This window comes from Schistocerca cancellata, chromosome 2 (assembly GCF_023864275.1).
Source record: "Schistocerca cancellata isolate TAMUIC-IGC-003103 chromosome 2, iqSchCanc2.1, whole genome shotgun sequence".
Taxonomy (NCBI): Eukaryota; Metazoa; Arthropoda; class Insecta; order Orthoptera; family Acrididae; genus Schistocerca; species Schistocerca cancellata.
Genome location: NC_064627.1, coordinates 741,899,628 through 741,920,481, shown reverse-complemented (window position 1 = coordinate 741,920,481; position 20,854 = coordinate 741,899,628). Strand labels below are relative to the sequence as shown.

Below are 20,854 nucleotides of genomic sequence, written 5' to 3'. Positions count from 1 at the left end.
TTACTGAGTAAGTTACAGTAATGGATACATATTTCATAAGGACATTTCTTCCTGCCTGCAATTCCCCCATATAAGAAAATGAAGCTAATCAAAAGATGCAACTATGCCTCAGGGAACTACCAGCAAGCCAGTTCCTTGCTAAAAACATGAATACATTTTGCTTCAGATTTACTACCAACTATACAATCATTAAGAATAACTGCAGAAAATGATGTACACTTAATACAGCTCACAACTTTTGACAGCCAAAAATCAAACTTTTTTTTTAATGCAATACTACTCCTACTAACCATCCAAGTGTCTTCAGAGTGAAAATAAGTGACTCCTGTAAAGGCTTGTTTTTGGTGTGAAGAGCTTTCCGTACTGCAGCCATGATATGCTGGGAAAACTCAGACAGGAGCTCTTGCTGACACTCCTTACGCTGGCCAATTATTAAATGGTGAACATGTTTTGAAAATGCTGAGCGCACGCTGCTATCTGGATCGGACAGCATGGTAAGCCACTGACTGAAAGGAAGGCCTTTTGGATGAGAAAATGCCACTGGAAAATGTCTTGCAAGCGATGGTAAAAACATAGCAGCAGCACGTTTCATAGGCGATGTACTTGATTCCACTGCCAATGTTGTTAATCCTGCCAGAAATTCTGTGGTATCACTGTTCAAAGACAGTTGCACCTCAGGCCCATCTTTTGACTGGCAGTCAGTACACACAAGTTGCAAGTCCAGTTGATTCCCAGTTAATTTCCTGTGATGAAACAAATGCTCTTTTTTAGTATGTTAGGTTTTACCACAAATATGTGTATATAATTCTGTGTAATTCCTTCTAAATTTAAAGGGAACTATGATACACAAAAGAGAGAAACATTTCATATGCAGAGGGAAACAGCATCATCAATTTGTTCCCACAAAACAAATTGGCAGTAAATAGTAGTGTGTGTTACATTAAGATGAGGAACGAAAAAATGTGACCAACATATTCTGGCTGAACAGATACAAGCCGTGTTTGAATAATGGCCATTAAGGTGCAAGAAAACCACCATGGTTGTGTCAAGGATCACCAGTTTTCACCTACATAATCTGTTTTATGAATGCTCCTAAGTTTATATCAGTGCCGTCAGCTAATTAATCCACGGCCACAGTTCAAAAATGCAAATCAAATTCATGGAAAAATAAAAATAATAACAAAAACTTTACTAATTTCATCAACCTGGGTCCTAAGTATTCCGAGGTCGCCTGCCAGAAGCCAGAATAAATGAGGAGTGACAGAAAACTATATCTCTCAAAAAATATATCTGATAGTACCATTTAAGAGCCCCTTACCAAAATTAAGACAAATATCTTAAAGACAGTGAAAGCTGAGAATGTGGACATAGGAATAATAGAGCTGGTAACAGTGGCAGCCTATTATCCAGGGCTAAAATGAATGGAGGGGCATGATGGTTCCAGGTGTGGTGGTGGTGGTGGTGGTGGTGGTGGTGGTGGTGGTTGATCTCAATATCATTTGTTCCAAACATTAGAGGCAGCTGATTTGGTATTATTCCAAGCTAACAACATGGTCTTATTTTATAAATTCAGGGATAATGATATTATAGTTCGTGTTCTCTACAATTTACAATTTCAGATCAAAAAACAGGAAGTTTACATAAGCACATCACTACCCTGGATAGAAAATCAGATGAGGAATCTACCATTAAATCTTGTAATGTCTACAGACCAAGGTCTCTGGACAAACCCTATACTTGTGGTGAAGAAGAACAGGAACATGCTGAAATGCCTTCTGAAGTTTAAATTCAAAAGGGAGTACCATTATCTAACACTAAATTTAAATTCCCAATACAGCAAAAGAAAGCATAAAACAATTTAGAAGAGAAACTGAAACAGCTAATAAGAACAGTAAGATCAAACTCCAAGAACAAATTTCTAAAGGAACACAGAAAACATTGTGATTTATGAGTAAAAAAATAACTGTTTTGAAGTAGAAGTGTGAAAAAGAAGTAGAACAAAAAAGCTCATAAATGGAGAAACTGTTCAAAAGAACCTGCGAAAAATCTAAGCTTACAAAAATAAAATAAACTTTCACCAAAAATAATACCAGAAATTTTTAACAAACTTTTCAAAATATACTTAAAGTGTATCCTGAACAAGAATTTGTTCTGAAGATGAAAATGGTGTAATACAGTGTGGAAAGTTTTGACACAAAGTCAATCATTTATTGAGGAGTAAGATGCACACTCACTGAATAGAAGAAGTGTTGAGTTACTGACAGGTACACACAAAAGACAAAGAAAACTAGCTACTTGTCAATATAAATCCTTTGTCACACACACAAAATTATATACAGTAAAAAATAAATAAACTGCCCAATTTTTGTAGACAATTTTGCAACAATTTCAGTAAATATGGCACAAACATTTTCTCAAATAAATCCTCTGGAAAGAATAGTCAACAGAACTGGTCTCAGAAACTAAGCTGAAAAAGCATAATTCAGGAGAAATATAGGAATGTGCCTAAATACATGAAACATAAATATTTACAACAGAATGATATCGCAGACTCAGACATACTGGAGAAACCATACAGCAGTATGAACTAGAAGAAATAGTAATATATGCAGAGTTTAAAACAATTAGAAAGAGTATACAGTCTAACTTAAAATATCTACATCAATAAATATGTGTCTAGAAGTACATGACTAAAGTACTGTAACACATTGGTAAGAGGAAAAGATTTATAGACATGGGAATGCTTAACAATGAACTACAAGCAGGACAGGGTGTATATACTTGAAATATGCAGTACTAGAGAAATAATGGATGCACTACAAATTAAAGATGGTTGAAAATGAGAAGTGATAAGGAAATGTTCTGCAGTATACAGAAATCATCAGAAATACTGAACACTTCTACTGAATGAATGTAATTTGCTAACAAAACAAATATTTCCTTATATCTGGAAAAAGCAGTTAAAAACAGCATGGATTGCAGAAATAAGAAAAACACTGTACAGAAACATCAGCAAAGAATTGGAAATAATACAAAGAAACACTTTAAGAATAAAATACTAAATTTAGAAGGCTTCAGCACACAACAAAAGAAAGAAATCAGGAACTATATGAAAAGAACACAGGAAAAGACAACATTTCGAGAAGATGTAGTACAGCTAAATAGAAAACAACAAAGAAAGAAGAGGAACTGAGATTGTTACATGATCCCAGTTTGTCTGTAGGAAGATTAAAAAACTTTATGTGTAGTTCTCTAGGAGGAAATAATATTAAATTTAATATTTTTCTCATTATGAACGGCTCAAAAAATTAATGTTTCAGTACGTGACCAAACACCAACCACTATTAAACTTAAGTAAGTCTGTAACTTGCATTGGATCCATTATTTTTCTAATAGCAGTATTTCAAGAATCTCTATTCTATTCAATCTATAGTTCACTGATAAGCATTCAAATACATGAACGTAGAATTTTCTCTGCATAGTGTACAAAAAGTTCCACTGACACAGGACACATCACACTCCCTTTGTCAGGAAAGTTCCAGAACAGGTTTTTTTTTTTAATTTCTGACCTTCCAATACAAAAAAGCAACAAATGTTTTTATGTTACCTGGTATGCATGTGTCTCAACGACCTTTGTCATGTTTCCGTGCAAGCACACCAGGTGGCAGGGCTACACTTAGCAACAAACTCTTTGGGTTCTTGGTACATTAGTTAGGGTGACACACTAGATGCTGATTATGAGCAAGGAGTGAACATTAACTACTGTGTGAAGCTCGAGAAAATAACTAATAAAATGTGGACAATGATTAAAGAAGTCGCGTTTTCGAGTGTCACTAAAGGTTTCATGAGGGAAGAGATCCAATGCAAGATCATCCCACAGTTGGTCACACATCTGCAGCACATACTGATGCAAACGTGGAGCGTATAAGGAAGTTACTGCAAGAAGACCGTCATGTAAATGTATGTGTGATACCAGAAGAACTTAATTTGAATCTTAACGTGTATCATAAGGTTTCACACAAAGATTTTGGGAAATGGAAACTTAAAGCAAATCTCATCTATCACACATTAACAGATAAAACAGAAAGAGGAAAGGTGACAAATTTCTGCTGAACTACTGGATAGAGTCAGACTGGATACAGTTCTGGATCACAAAGCTCCAAGACAGTCAAATGACAGCCTTCGAGAACAAAGACAATGTTTATCACAGTCTTTGATAGTAAAGGATTAGTTCACCATAAGTATATTCCTCCAGGCCAACCAGCGAAGCAAACTCTTTACATTGAAGTCTTGAAATGTTTGCAACAAGCAATTCAACAACACTGCCCTGATTGTGACATTCTCAGGATGGGTTCTTACTGCAAGACCCCATACTGCTACATCTGTTACTGAGTATCTGGCCAGGTATTCTGTTATTGCCATCCCACATCTGGCATATTCACCCAACCTCTTACCTTGCAAGTTTTTCTTGTTTCCACGAGTGAAAAGGTCACTGAAAGCAAAACTTCATCAAGATATCACAGACATTCAATGGGCTGTGACAAATGAGTTTACAAGCATCACAGTTGAAAATTTCCCTGCCTGCCTCCAAGACCTCCAGAAACACTGGACTGGCAACTGTGTATATATAGCCAAGGGGACTATTTCAAAAACCGCCCTGGAAATTTTATGACAAAGGGAGGATTTCCACTTCCCCATTTTTCTTTAAAAAGGTACGCTGATATCTTAACCTGATCTTAAAATGTTAAGTATATGGATCAATTCTACAATAACATTAGTAGTATTTTGTAGTGATCACTTCTCCACACAAAGTATAAAACAAAAGAAAAGTGAAATTCAAATAAAAATATATTAAACTAAAATAAACATATGTTGAAGTCATTACCTATCAGACAAACAAAATTACATTTAATGTAGCTTCAGCTCTTTGAACCTAAAATTTACACTCTCAGTAGCGCAAAAATGACCAACAAAAATAAATGTGTCACAGGAAGAAGCTAAATAATTTATTATGTGAATTACAAGAGGAACAACGTCCTACAACAAGCAAGTTTGGAATCTAAATACAGAACAATTCACCAAATACTGGAGCTCATACAAACAGTAGTAGTGTGCATGTGTGTGTGTGTGTGTGTGTGTGTGTGTGTGTGTGTGTGAGAGAGAGAGAGAGAGAGAGAGAGAGAGAGAGAGAGAGAGAGAGAGGAGGAGGAGGAGGAGGAGGAGGAGGAGGACAAGAAGAAGAAGAGGAAGATGGTAATAAAAACATTTACAGATATTGGCAGAATCTCAGACAGATTAATATGATTTATTTTAAAATGAACAAACGATACTTCATAGAAACCACACAGTCTATGCACAAAATATTTGCATTCCAATGGGGAGACAGGGGACCCATAAACAGAGTCACAAAGATGGACACAAGCTAATAAATAAAGAGACAGAACGGCTGGCTAGCACCTGCATTCAGGAAGCGAAGTTTGTAATACTGTCAACAGACACATATAGAAGTAAAGGTGATACACTTCCTAGCTTTTGGAACTCATATTTCCTTCCTTGGGGAGGATAAGTTGGAGAAGGTTAACAATGAAGGGCACATCACTCAGACCCCAGCTAAAAACCTATCAACCTTCCCTTTACAAAGACAAAATAGTCACTACAATTATCAACAAGCACAGAGAAAAAACTAAGTCTTAATCCAGGAGACAAACGAGGTGGGTTTAAAACCAGGTAAAAGACAACAGACACTTTGCAGCTGATGACTAACGTGAAGAACAGAGCAGGCTTATGAGTGCAACTCTTCAAATTGGATTCATAGGCTCTGTGAAGTGTTTCAACGCAATCTGCTGTTCTTATCCTCATGCTGTGAAGTCCAACATTATGAAATTACACATTAAAGAAAACAGAATATTTAGGATACATTAACTTACATTATGATAAATAATTCTTCTGTTGCTGTTTGACAGAGTAACTTCACACTTGTAAATGAAAAGGCACAACAAAGTGGATGCCCTTCAGTACTAATACATTTATTTAAGCAGTTTTTGGCTTACAACGGCACCATCAGTCACTAACTGACTGATGAACATCCTTTAAAACGAAAACTAGTTAACTACACAAATTAGTACTGTAGAACATCAAATTTTCTAATGATGATATTGTAAGACGGAAGCTAGTTAACTAAAAAATTAATACTATGAATAGGCTGTTCCAACTCTGCACGATGTTGTGTAAACATCAACAGCTAGCATAGTGGTACAGGCACAGGTTGGTAGGCTAACTGCAGGCAGTTGTATTACATTGTGTTCTCACCACATTCTGTCACATGTGCGAGTCATTTGCCCATCCCTGCCCATGGAAGGTCAGTGAAGGAACATAGGCTACAGCCCAGCTTCCTTACTGCCTCCCATGCACCTGTTTGCCCACCTCTGTTTGGCTGGTTGAGCTGGAACAGCCTGCCATAGAACTTCATAATTTTTCATGATTTTGTTTATAATATTCAAATAAATTTTAAAAAAAGCTGTGAACATATCATACATGAATAGAATAGTGGGAAATTAATGCTTATGGTCCACTATGTCATATTGTTGGTTTGTAGAATACGAGGTGTTTGAAAAAGAACTTCCTAGTTTTAAGTATAAATTTATGGGGAAACTAATGAAAAATTACATCAATGAGTACATATCGTGAAAGATAATTCCTTCAAGTTTTGTTTAATGTTAGTAGACATCAATGTGGGAGCCATTTGTTGCCCTGCACACGTCAAGGCAATATTCCACACGTCAAGGCAATATTCCACTTCTCACCACGTATTCACCAACATTTCACGTGTAACTGTCCCAACCACCACGACGATTGTTTCCCATAAATGATTGATGTCTCTGATCTACACAACATTCTTCTTATGTGGCCCCAAAAGAAAAAGTCCTGGGGGGGGGGGGGGGGGGGGGTAAGTCTGGGCTTTGTGGAGTACATATTGTTGCAGAGTTGCCCTGCACAGAGCTGCACACACGCCTGGACTGAACTGAGGGAACAGAGGGGAAAAAACACCTCTAGTGCCATCTCAAGGTCAAGCAGACCTGCCAACTGCAGGGGATCCAAAAATTGGAGAGTTGATGGATCAAACACCACAAACTACAATAGTGTATGTCATTTAAAACTAGGGAGTTCTTTTTCAAACATCCTATACATGTGTACATATTAAAAGTGGCTAACTGTCGTCAAATATGCTAATTTCAGTGAGAGAGAGAATCCCTTAAAACAACTTCTCCCTTAAAAATAGGTAGTCTTATTACTGCTAACACTGGATTATCCATAGGACAGCAACACAACAAGTTTTTCACCTCTTAATAATACAACGTTCCGTTAGAGCACAAAGGATATCTGGTACAACCCCAAGAAGGTGGACATGTAATGATGCCTGATTGCGTGCTGGTATTAGAAGCTGGAGCACAATTTCCTCTGCTTTTGATGATTCAAAAGCCGTCAGCAGCAAAGGAATAATTTGCACGGCTGTCACAGCATGTTCTCCACCTTCAGCAATAAGCTGAGAAATAAGTTTTACACGCCATTCTTCATCTTCTGACTGTTTTAGAGGTGCCAAAAATCGGATGCATGTATCAATCACATGTGGACCTGTGACACAAAAGAATTAAGTTCAGTAACCTAAAATTTGCTTTCTCACAGTAGGACAATGTACTACAAAGGCACTTCTACACACGAGGTCTGTTCAAAAATTTTCGGAACATTCATAATTTTGCACCAAAGGCGTGTTGGAGCAAAATGCAGTTTGCATCCCCACACATGCCTGTGTTTAAGGTGAAACTGCTGGAAGTTTAATTATTGTATGTCTGATAGTTATTGTTCAGTGCTGTACCGAGTACAGCATTGTGTCGCACAGTTTGCGATTTTCAAGATTGCAGAGTTAGCAACAAGTCTGCATTAAATTTTGCTTGAAACTTAAGAAAACCTCTACAGTGGCACACCAAATGGTGCAGAAAGCCTACAGTGATGAGTGCTTAAGCTGTACTCAGTGTTAAGAATGGTTTACACGGTTTAAAAGTGGCCAGATGGAAATTAAAGATGACCCTTGCTCAGGACGCCCTTCCCCTGTACTGACTACACTGATGTCAGGAACGTCAACAAAATTGTGAATGCCAGTTAAAGACTTACTGACTGAGAGATTGCAGAAGAATGTAACTTCTCAGCTGGATCATGTCATGAAAACTTGACACAGCTTCTTGGAATGTATCGCGTTGCCACCAAATTAGTGCCACAGCTCATGAGTCAAGACCAGAAAGGTCTTTGCCTCGCAATCTGTGAAGAGCTTTTGGATCACACAAATGAGTACAAGATGTTCCCAAAGAGAATCATAACTGGTGATGTGACATGGCTCTATAGTAATGATGCTGAGTCCCAGCTTCAATCTTCACAATGGGTCGGAAAAGGCTCTCCAAGACCAAAAAAAGCTCGTCAGGTCAGGCCAGGTCCAATGTCAAAGCCATGCTGACAGTTTTATTTGACTTGAAGAATTAGTTCATCATGAATTCATGCCACAGAGACAAACTGTTAATTGATGGTACTATTGCAACATGTTGCACGCCTGCAAGAAAAAATGAAAAGGAAATGGGCTGAAAAGTGACGAGACAATTCATGGCTCTTGCATCACAATAATGCACCCACACATTCATCCCTGTTGGTGCATGACTACTGCACAAGAAATGAAATCACTGTGCTGCCTCATCCTCCATACTCTCCTGACCTGGCCCCTGCAGACGTTTTTTTATTTCCAAAGTTGAAAATCCTGTTGAAAGGACAAAGATTTGCAACGATAGATGAGATAAAAGAAAATTTGCAGATGGCATTTTGAGTGATCCAGCAAGAGGTGTACCAATTTTGGAGGAGAGTATTTTCAAGAAAACCATGAGCAATAAGTAAAAGATAAGCAAAGAAAAGTTTTGTGCATGAAGTTCTGGGATTTTCTGAACAGACACACACACACACACACACACACACACACACACAGAGAGAGAGAGAGAGAGAGAGAGAGAGAGAGAGAGAGAGAGAGAGAGAGAGTTTGTAAATAATTTACAAATCACTTAATTGATCAGTTTACATTTCCAGTGGTCAAAACCATGCATCAAATAATTTTTTCAATGTTACACGTGGCAGATTACCCCCTTTTATCATTCAATGTCTGTAGGAATCGCCACATCCTTTGTTGCTCCTTTTTTCTCACCTCCCTGCCCCACAGCCTCCAGATGCTGCGCCTGTTGGCAATCTAGTCCCTGCACACTCCACCACCCAGTGTTCATCTCTCTCCTCACCCCTTTCCCTTCCCCACTCCCTCCAAACTGCTGCTGGTATCTCGCATGATAGTTGCATTCTGGTCCGAGATGCTGGAGATGGTGGTCATGTGTGCATGATGTGGGATTGCTTGTTTGTGTGAATGTTGTGTGTCCTCCTCTTTTACTGATGAAGGCTGTGGCTTAATGCTTTATGTAAGTGTCTTTCAATTGTGTCTGTCTGCAACCTGATGTGTTTTCTTTACGGTAAGTAGCACTCTGTCTTTTCCTACATTGTTGATATTCCTACCTGGAGTTTCCATAGTTTGATTTTTAGCTAGACAAATGTATTCCCAAAATTTCATTACTCTGCACTGATTATTTTTTGGTGTTGTCTGTTTTCTTCTTTTTTTTTCGTCAATGTATGTACTGTCCTTTACATGTGGCATCCTTTAGAATCCCAAACTTTCAATTTTGAAACTTTAAAAATTAATTTTTACCTTTATTTTATTCCTCTGATTTCTGCTAGAGTGAAAAATTGATTTCCACATGAGTGAAAAAATGTAAGTTTACATAAAACTGTTAATAATACAAAAACATCCAAATTAATTATATGATTCTAGAACATACTAGAAGCTCACATTTTAATAAGTTCAACTGAGTATGTGCCATATAACCAGAAGTTAGCAGCCATTATGTGTATTAGTCTCTGTTTTTGTGTATCTGTAATACCTTTTTGTCTCTTAAAGGCATGAATGGAATGAGTAAAAAGCTCTCCTTGGTGCTAAAATGCTGTATGGCGTATTTTTACTGTTATGGCAAGTTAAAATGTGAAATTAAGTATGTGCTATCATGAAATTCGTCTTCACTTTGTCAGTAAAAAACTGTATGTGTGTGTGTGTGTGTGTGTGTGTGTGTGTGTGTGTGTCTCATCTATTTTCAACAAACGCATTGATGGCCAAAAGCTTATATTGTGACAGTCTTTTTGTGGTGCCTATATGCGACTCAGAATCTCCGCTATATGGTGAGTAGAACTTTACATAATATTGTTACATTCCATCCTGGATTTTCCATTGTTTGAATCTTAATTTAAGGCATATGGCTTTAATCAAAGTATGTGACACCTGAGACAGTTTCAACTACCACTTCCTTTGGACGCATTACTTCATTTTACTTTTATTTCCTTTCTCTGTTCTTTTTATCACCAAGGATTTGGAACTTCTGTTATAGTAAACAAAATGAGCCACCCTTATGTTCTTGACAGAGCAAGATTTTCAAATTAAAAGAGGCATTACCTAATCTTCATACATGCATTACTATTTCTTCAAAAGCTCAGTTGCAAAAGGAACGAAGTTCGGTTTCATCAACTATAACACTAATTTTTACACTGCAAGATGCAACTTCTTCAAATTACACAACCATATAAATATTTGCTCATTTTTATAGATTGTGGCACCCCAAAGGGTAAAAATTCCTCACTTTAATTTATTCTGGAACTTTATAAACCAAAAATACAGATTTACATATAAATATTTATCTTCCTACTACACACTGTGAAAGCTCTAGGTCTAAGTGACAACTCACAGGGAAAAAACGTAATTATGATCAACATAACAGTGAAATGCAGCTTTACACAGGATGAACTCGAACTCCACAGACAAAAGTAGGAGATGTCGAGGGACATTTAATGAGTATTTTGGTATAAGAAACTTTTATCTCTAAAGGCTCATCACAGCATAATAATATAATTATGATTTATTTGGTTTATTACACCAATTATCTTCTTTTTTACAACAATACCTTCACAACAGACAGAAGCTTGTAACATACCGTCATCAAAATGAACAACACAAAAAACAGAGTAATGCAACTACTCCCAGATGGAAAGTACTACAATGTGGCTGCCACCACTGTAGGAACAGCTCAGCAAAGTGTCATCACGCAATTCTTCCATTGCACTCTGTGAACCCATACACGAGATGCGTATCAGTCAACTCTTCATCAGTACACCTACACATACAGCCGTGTGTTTTTTTGATGTACAACTAACACTACCAGAAAAATTCCAAGACAGTAATTTGCAGTACTGAATGCAAATTTGAGGACAAAGAGTAAATTAGGCATTACTGTTGACAACAGCTAGACCCATGAGTTGATGGAACAAGTTTGTTTCAAAACAAGACACACAGCACATATTGTCAACATATGCACTATTGTGCAGATATTTTCAGTACAAAACAAATTAAAAGAAAAATGAGCATAAAAAAATCACATGAAATGCAATTATTCTGTACCATTCAACCAGAAACAAAGATTCTTATTTCAAAATTGTGAGGAAATATCACCACACAACTTCAAAAATATTGTTGGCATTGTTAGGATTCTACCTGTAAAATTATATTGTAACTTCTATGAACACATTTTCTTCCACTGAACCAAAAAATGAAGATGTATTTCTCAACTCTAATAAATCACACGAGGTCACAGATATTAGTGTAAATACATTAAACGACAAACAGTCAATAACCAGTACTGTACAGGGCCTCCTATGTATCAGGAGTTAAATGTAGCATCAATGTGTACATATATGCGAGCAAGTGAAACGTTTAGCTCCTATGTTCTACATTTGTCTGTGTCAGTTACACAAGTTCCAGAACATTCAATATTGCTGCTGAAATATCTGAAAATAATATCTTAAATTACTCCTGATGCCAACTGCAGAGTTATGTCTCTCATAGTGTTTTTGAGTACCAACAATAGCTCTGTCTAGCACATGGTCTCCATGTCATTAGCAAGCAGCTGCAACGTTAACTGGTGCAAATTATTTTTCAAAGTCATCACAATGACCATATGGAAGAGTGCACTGTGCAAGCATTCCTCGCGTGTGCAAGCATCCCTCGCCAATGGTGACATGTCAGAGTAGCTGCAGTAGAGGTTTATGGTAAACTTTCACTTTATGAATAAGAAATCATCAGCCCATTACTAGACATATACCTACCAATTCTGAAAACCATAACAAATTATTCACATAAAGAGGCACAGAATCCTTAGTCCAGGAGCCTTGTTGATTCATAATAATGTTTGCCAACATACAACCAGGCAAACAAGACAGGCATTCTGGCATGATGCATCTGATCAACCAGTATAACACTGACCTTTTTCCCAGAAATTCCATATGGCTTTACAATTTTAATTAATTTACTTATTTATGTGTTTTGTGGACAATATTTGGATAACTTTCTATGATGTAAACTGTGACTGCATAGTTATTACTATTATACCTTTTGTCAGTCAAAATATGGGTGCATTTGACTATTTACACAACAGGGTTTTTGGTTTAACCTTTAATTTAACCCCAGTATTTACAGATACCACCTATACATAAATTCTACAATATAACAAAATGGATTATCAAATAGAAATTATTTCAATTGTTTTTAAAACTGTTTTTATTACCTATCAAAACCAATTCACAGTGGAAGCAGTCCAGTTTTTTATGGCTGCACACTTTGCTCCTTTAAAGTGCATAGATAAGGAAAGACTGTGCAAAGCAAAGCTTATTTTTATTCCTTCTGTTATATTTATGAATGCCATATTTTTTATTAATTATGACTGGTTCTTCATGATAAACTTCATAAGAGACTAAATGTGTTGTTAGGCTGTCATTAGTACAACTAGTTTTCTTCAACAGTTGCCTATGAGAGGATCAAGGGTGGACATTAGATATATTGTGAGTTTTAAAATTTTCCCACTGAACTGAATGTTCAAATTTTGGGCTTGCAGTCAGATATCGTTTAATTCATCACACGATCCTTCAAGTGGGCACCTGCCATTCATCCTCAGGTGAGCCATCAAAGACTGATGACGAGCTGCTCTGATTCAGAAAACATAATGCACTGCAAGTATTCTGCACATGCATCAAAATCAGGTTGATAGATGGACCACACTACCTGGCAGCAGCAGTCTTGCTGGTGGAGCCATTTGTTGCAGCCATTTGTTCACTCTTGTCGTCTTTGAGTAGAACAAATCATGGAGATGATGGGGTTCCTTGCACTGCCTAACTGGTAGCCATTATCACTGTTCATCAGGTTTTCTGGCAGGCATATTTTTACAGTTTCTTTAATACTGGAGTCCCAAAAATATGTTGCTGTGAATCACAGTCCTATTAAACTCCATAGAATGTCCAGAGGAAATACAGTGTTCAACAATAGTGGACATGCTTGGTTGCAAAAGGTGAGTGCAGAGTTTATTTTCAGTGCAGCGTTCTTTCACAGTGCATGTGGTCTGTCCTATGTAAGCCCTACCACATTGATAGGGTATTTTGTAAATTCCGGCCCCCACAATAACAAGTTGTCCTTCATTGATCCTGAAAGGTCTGCAATCTTAGATGCTGAACAGAAAATCACTTTCACCTTGAATTTACATAGGACTCTTGCTATTTTAAATGAAACATTGCCCATGACAGAGAGAAAAGCTATTGATTTTGTAGACATGTTGTTCTCTGTCTCAACATTTTGTTTAAAATAGCAAGAATCCTCTGTAAATTCCAGGTGAAGATGATTTTCTGTCCACCATGTAAAACTGCAGACCTTTTGGGATCAGCAACGGATGGTCTGTCATTGCAGAAAGCCAAAATTCACAAAATACCTTGTCAATTTAGCATGGCTTACATTGGACAGACCACAAGCATAGTTGCTCTGAACATAAACGCTGCACTCGCCTTTTGCAACCGAGCACGTCCACTATAGCCAAACACTGCGTTTCCACTGGACATTCATTGGTGTACGACAGAACTATGATTCTGACCACATCATCTTTTTTGGACTCTCTTTCAAATTCTAAAGGTGGCAGGGGTAAAATACAGGGAGCGAAAGGCTATTTACAATTTGTACAGAAACCAGATGGCAGTTATACGAGTTGAGGGGCATGAAAGGGAAGCAGTGGTTGGGAAGGGAGTGAGACAGGGTTGTAGCCTCTCCCCGATGTGATTTAATGTGTATATTGAGCAAGCAGTAAAGGAAACAAAAGAAAAATTCGGAGTAGGTATTAAAATCCAGGGAGAAGAAATAAAAACTTTGAGGTTTGCCAATGACATTGTAATTCTGTCAGACACAGCAAAGGACTTGGAAGAGCAGTTGACCGGAAAGGAGGATATAAGATGAACATCAACAAAAGCAAAACGAGGATAATGAAATGTAGTCGAATTAAGTCGGGTGATGCTGAGGGAATTAGATTAGGAAATGAGACACTTAAAGTAGTAAAGGAGTTTTGCTATTTGGGGAGCAAAATAACTGATGATGGTCGAAGTAGAGAGGATATAAAATGTAGACTGGCAATTGCAAGGAAAGCGTTTCTGAAGAAGAGAAATTTGTTAACATCGAGTATAGATTTAAGTGTCAGGAAGTCGTTTCTGAAAGTATTTGTATTGAGTGTAGCCATGTATGGAAGTGAAACATGGACAATAAATAGTTTGGACAAGAAGAGAATAGAAGCTTTCGAAATGTGGTGCTACAGAAGAATGTCGAAGATTAGGTGGGCAGATCACGCAACTAATGAGGAGGTATTGAATAGGATTGGGGAGAAGAGAAGTTTGTGGCACAACTTGACCAGAAGAAGGGATTGATTGGTAGGACATGTCCTGAGGCATCAAGGGATTACAAATTTAGCATTGGAGGGCAGTGTGGAGGGTAAAAATCATAGAGGGAGACCAAGAGATGGATACACTAAGCAGATTCAGAAGGATGTAGGTTGTAGTAGGTACTGGGAGATGAAGGAGCTTGCACAGGATAGATTAGCATGGAGAGCTGCATCAAACCAGTCTGAGGACTGAAGACCACAACAACAACAACATTATTAAATAATCTGTAAAATAAGGCTGGTGGAAAATCTGATGAACCACAATAGTGGCTACCAGTTGGACAATGCATGGGATCTCCTCATCTCCATGATCTGTTCTACTTGAAAATGACACTGTGCCAATGGCCACAGCAGATGATAATACAGAGGACAGCCGAGTTCCGTGGTCCACAAACAAGGGTGGTGCTGACAGAAGTGTGGTCCATCTGTCAACCTGATTTTGCTGCATGCACGGAATACTCAGAGCACACTGTACATTGCAGAACAGAGCAACTCTTCATCAGTCTTTGGCAGCTCATCTGTAGGTGACTGGCAGTTGCCCAGACAAAATATCGTGTGATGAATTGAACAACTGGCTGCAAGCCCGTTCTCTCTCTCTCTCTCTCTCTCTCTCTCTCTCTCTCTCTCTCTCTCTCTTTTTGTCCCTTTAATCCTCACAGTAATTTTTAATTCAAGTTTCGATGAGTATGCACGTCCAGAAATTTGGATCATGCTGTTTTATATATTTCATTTTCCCTCTGCACTATTTTAATTGATGATTATATATCATGCCTTATTCAAAACTGAATAAAATATGTTTTATTCTAAATAACTAATCAGTAATGCTTCAGAATATTTCATTAATTGTTCCTTCTACTGTCCATACTAATTATGATGGTTGCATCATCAGCTATGGGTATTAGTTCTGCTTTATTAGTGTAAAATGAAAGTTCATTTATGAACAGCAAGGACAGGAGTTGTCCCAATGCTGAGCCCTGTAATACCATCCATAGTGAACTGTACCCATGCTACCTGTGTGAACTATTTAAGATAACCTCATAATTCCTCAGAGTGTTTTCTCATAAGTAATCTTCCTGGGACAATGACACATGCACACATAGAGATTTGAAAGACTGTCTGGCTGCACCAATGCAGACAAGATACTATTAAAATCAATAATAAAAATCACACACGGGACTGTGCGCACCTACAGGCATGTTCATGCCTACTCAATACTCTTAAATGAAACTATAATACTGTCATGACATAAAATATTAATAAAATGAGAGTTAGTTTTAAAGAGCATTAAAAGATATTCCTTGGTACCTGTTGATGCTTGAACATTACGGAAATTCAGGAAAGAGTCAGCCACTGTGAGAACAAGTAAAAACAGACTGACAGTTCTATACATGGGTGCCGAAGGTGCTCAAACAAAAACCTCTGTCTCACTTTCAAAATATGCATTAAAATCAGTAATGGGCACACAGTCAAAATTGCAGAACTACAATATAGATAATGATAAATGAGTTGATCACTAACTAGAAAAGGATGAAGCAACTATGTTGAGATACGTTAAAATAACCTACCCAATAACTGAGGCGAGTCTTGACGATATACAAGAAAGCTTAGAACCTTTTCTACACTCATTTTATTGTTATTTAAAATCATTATCAATAAAAACCACTGTCTTCAAATATAATATAAAATGCAATCAAGTAAATTTGTTGCACCAACACTGGTATGCCACAGGCATTAGGCATTAGTGGTTCCTCCCTCCAAAGAAGTGCTCATGTGTCAAGAGAACAGCAACCTATTTTCAGATGCATCAAAGCCACTTCTTTCCATATACATGACTAATAATGGAATAATTTCTGCCATGGAAAAACTGTATGCTCCATCAGCCTTAGTTTTCATTTTGCACCTCAGGCCACAAATTCTCCCATTGATACATAACTCTCCCCTTAACAACGAGGTAATAGCACTCAGGGGGACAACACGGTACCTTGGCATTGCAAAAAGCAGACACCTGTAGATGATTGAGTTCTAAGGGGAACTTACAAAATAACTTACAGGAGGTTTCCTGAGAAAGATAGTTTCACAAATCTATAATAACATTTGTTCTTATTTACCACTGACACAAAGCAAAAGTGAGCACATTACTGAGTGTTTCAATAGCAGCCTCACATAAATAAAAATTTCTCACACTTCTGACACAACATCAGCCAAAATGTATTTACTGGCTATTACGAAAATGACTTGCTAGTCAAAACTGGTTTAGCAATTAAGGAATTCATGTGAGTAGTTGACTGCATTAAACAGTGTCTGCATGTTCAGAAAAGCGTTGAATTATGCTTATTATTCCACAAAATACGAACCTCTTCAAAAACAGTCAACAGAGCCATAAAACAATGCACGACATCCAATGGCTACATCATCCCAAGGAACTTTCACCATAAACCTGCTAACAGCTCATGTTCAAAATAAGCTAAATGAAATTATCAATGAGAACAACCTCTTTACTTTGTGTATGAGTAAGCCTGAATTTCTTCTTTCTAAACATAAATTACTTACGCAACTTTCACAGAAAACCTTGGATTTTGAGAGCAACGTGGGTATCGGTAATGATTATCAATCAACTAATTGGCAACTAATTCATTTTTATTGCTAGTTCACTCTAAGAAGAGTTACAGTGTAGTAGCTGATGGGAGTAGCTTCTTCGAATGCATTATGTGTGTCTACATACTTGTAAATAAAAGCAGGCTGTGAGGCACATAATTATCTAATATCTTCGTCATTTACAAGTAAAATGAAAATTATTTTCACGACTAGCCAGAAATGATGGAGAACATACTGACCATAATTTTCAGTCTGCAAATCCTCATTACTCATTGTGCTCACCGAAATAAAATGTTCCTACCTGCTATTTACTCAGCAAATACAAGTTCACTCGCACAATATATAATAATATATCTAATGATAATAATAATAGCCCTACCAGAAACAAGCACTATTAACATTTCAGAGGTGACCTCTACAGGAAGTTAAAAGTAAAGTGGTCTATCGCCCTGACTGATAATCACCAAAAGTTATTTGCTTGGCACAAATGAGGAGCACCATCTCACCACTTGCCAGGAAAACCATCTCACCACTTGCCACATGGTTCTGTCAACATTAGGTGTGGCATACAAACAGTCACTTCCGTGAAATCTAAGCAATCCAGGACAGTGTACAGTCCTTGCAAGTTCACTTTCTACTTTGACTGAAAACGCTTTAGGTAGGTGCCTAACTCTGACATTGTCTGAGGCACAGTGTATGCCAGCATTCAACTGACACGGACAGATTGATATCTTGGTGCGAAGTGTCTCGTCTTATTGCCTCTCGGGCTGTATTTATACATGGGCACAGTGGACCATTGAATGGAACATCTGCTATCAATTGCTCTAGGCAAAGGTAGCAGAATCTAAATGGCCCCTTTCTCAGATGTGTTAATTAATAACTCTGTCATTTAACAATTTATAATCTTCTTAATTTTTATATGAATGAAGTTGGCTTGAGTTATAGAAAAAGGTTTAGCTCAACTGCATTTAAGATTTGCCAGTTAGAATTTTTAGAACAGAACCAACAGTAGAACATGACCTCTGAACTTCCTCTTTTAGAGTCCTTGTAATGATTGCTATTTACAGTGAAGTCTTGAAACTTGGTACAGTTGTATTATTTCATCAACATAATCAAGTGCTATAATGAGAAATTTCTCTAACAATTACAAATGACACTTAATCTATTATGAATTTAGTTTTTAGTAAGCAACCTGAAAACCAACTGAGGTAGCTTACTTATGTTACATATTTCGTGGTTTTATATCAAACTGAGGCTACATAGGAATTTTCATCTTCCTCAGTCTGATATTTAGAACCTTCAATATTTCGTAAAAATGCCGATTTTGACCAAAATATTGGTCCGATTAAGTTGAGACTTGTAAGTTTTGGTTGTGACATATATTCGCACATTCTGAACAATTTTTAGCTTTCTAGCTTCATTATTTAGCACCACTTATTTTTTCCTTAAAATAATATATTTAGCAAAACATATTCATTAGATCATTCTTAGACGCGAATGAACCCATTAGGACTATGCAAAGTATTTTAATTTTTAATTTCATCCTAAGATTATAACACAATACTTCGTATGCCTCACACAGGCCCGTTATGACAGCATGACACTAGTAGCAGTGAACTGAGCGAAGTCCCGGCATGCTCACTCACCTCTGTATCTCTCACAATGATACAGCACATGTTTCATCACAAGGCATAACACGCAGAGTTAGAGATCACATAAATGTTACATGTAATTGAATTTGAAATGGTTTAAATTTGTTTATATTTTCAATGAATCCTCAGCCACTCCCATCAACCACCACACCGAAACTCTTCTTAGAGTGACGTAGCTAGAGTTACTGACCCCTTTCCTACATAAAAATTTCTTTAGTATTTGTAGCATTTACAGTCTTGATGCGAGTTCTAATATCATTGAAAAGATTCTCCGAAATACCTTTTAAAGATTTCAGGGGGCCTAAATGAAATGTAAAAAACTTAAAGAGTTTGATCTAATTACATTAACTCCATGAGTGATAATGTAGAAGTTCATACTTTATTAGTATTACCCTCACTACTGCTCATTCCATGGCCTGAAATTTACTTTTTCATTGTCTAAAAAGGAAGCACTTTATGCCAGGTGCTCAAAGTATCAGCTTGTTGCTAATCTTTTTATGTTCCTCTGTCATTGTCAGAAAGTTTTCATACAACAACTTTAAAATACCCCTTTTTGTCATGGGAAATAGAAATAGAATCTGGTTCAGTTTCTACTTGTACGAGAAAAAGATACTAACTAGAAAGGCTTTGTAAATGATCCTGTACATCTCTCAATGGATGACCACTAGGTAACAACTCCATCACAGCTCTCTGTTGCAGCCATGGAGCAGCAAGAATGCCACCCAATGTGCACATACTTTCCTCATCAAATCTCTCTGGAATACGCATTAAGCAGCCTGCCATTTCCACCAGCACTTCAAGTAATTTCTGCGCTTGAACAGATGGACAACTGCGAACAAGTAGTGCAACGTGGACCATGCCATCAACCACAGATTTCAACCTGTAAAACAGAAAACACTTTGAGCATTAACAAAAAAAAAAAAAAAAAAAAAAGAAACAGAACATCATTTATGTTATAAACACCGCAGGCATTACAATGGCACATCTTCAAAATGATTGTTTACTTATTTATTCATTCATTCTAGTCCACTTTCTTGATAACAACAATGGATTTTTCCATATAAAATTACATTTATATTAATATTTATGAGAATCTACTCCTTTTTCTTTCTCAAACAATGGAAAATCAAGAATGTAATAATGGCAACTGCCTTTTGATTTTATGCTATTCTGTTCATTGAAATAGTTTTACAGTGTCTATCATACTGTTTATCCACATCTCTGCCTGTTTCTACTCTATCATTTAGATGGCGAATAATTTCGAGAGAAGCAATATATTATCTGCAAACATATAAAATGTAATGATGAAAAGCAGATATTGTTTCCATGTGACTGGATTAACAGGTACACACAATCATACTTTTTATGGAATCAAGAGTTATTGGTTTTGTGGTGTACACTGTGTCATACAGGATATGCCAAGTAAAAATTTTGTGGTATTAAAATTTGGGCAGATATTCTACACTTCATCAGTATGTTTAACTCCAATTAATGTTTTATTCAGTAATGAACATCCCTGAAGTACCACACTACAGGAACAAGCAACATCAATCAGTATATAGGTAGAGGAAACACTTTAATGTTTTCCTGCAATATAGTATGGTACAATTCATCTGTCGAACTTCCCTGAAAGGAAAATAAACCCATATTTCCCCAAGCTTATGAAGAGCAGCCATAAAGTTTTAATTG

At 37.0% G+C, this 20,854-nt stretch overlaps 1 protein-coding gene across 1 annotated transcript in view; it reads right to left on the bottom strand.

Moving 5' to 3' along the window:
• The window catches only part of LOC126162547 (serine/threonine-protein kinase ATR), a 368,495-nt gene that overhangs the window by 226,023 nt on the left and 121,618 nt on the right, over positions 1-20,854 (bottom strand). Inside the window, exons 11-13 of the mRNA XM_049919128.1 lie at positions 19,783-20,045; positions 7,341-7,632; positions 291-743 (exon numbers count right to left, since the gene is read on the bottom strand). Of these exons, the coding sequence (XP_049775085.1) occupies positions 291-743; positions 7,341-7,632; positions 19,783-20,045 (1,008 nt within the window). The remainder of the gene's footprint in view (positions 1-290; positions 744-7,340; positions 7,633-19,782; positions 20,046-20,854) is intronic.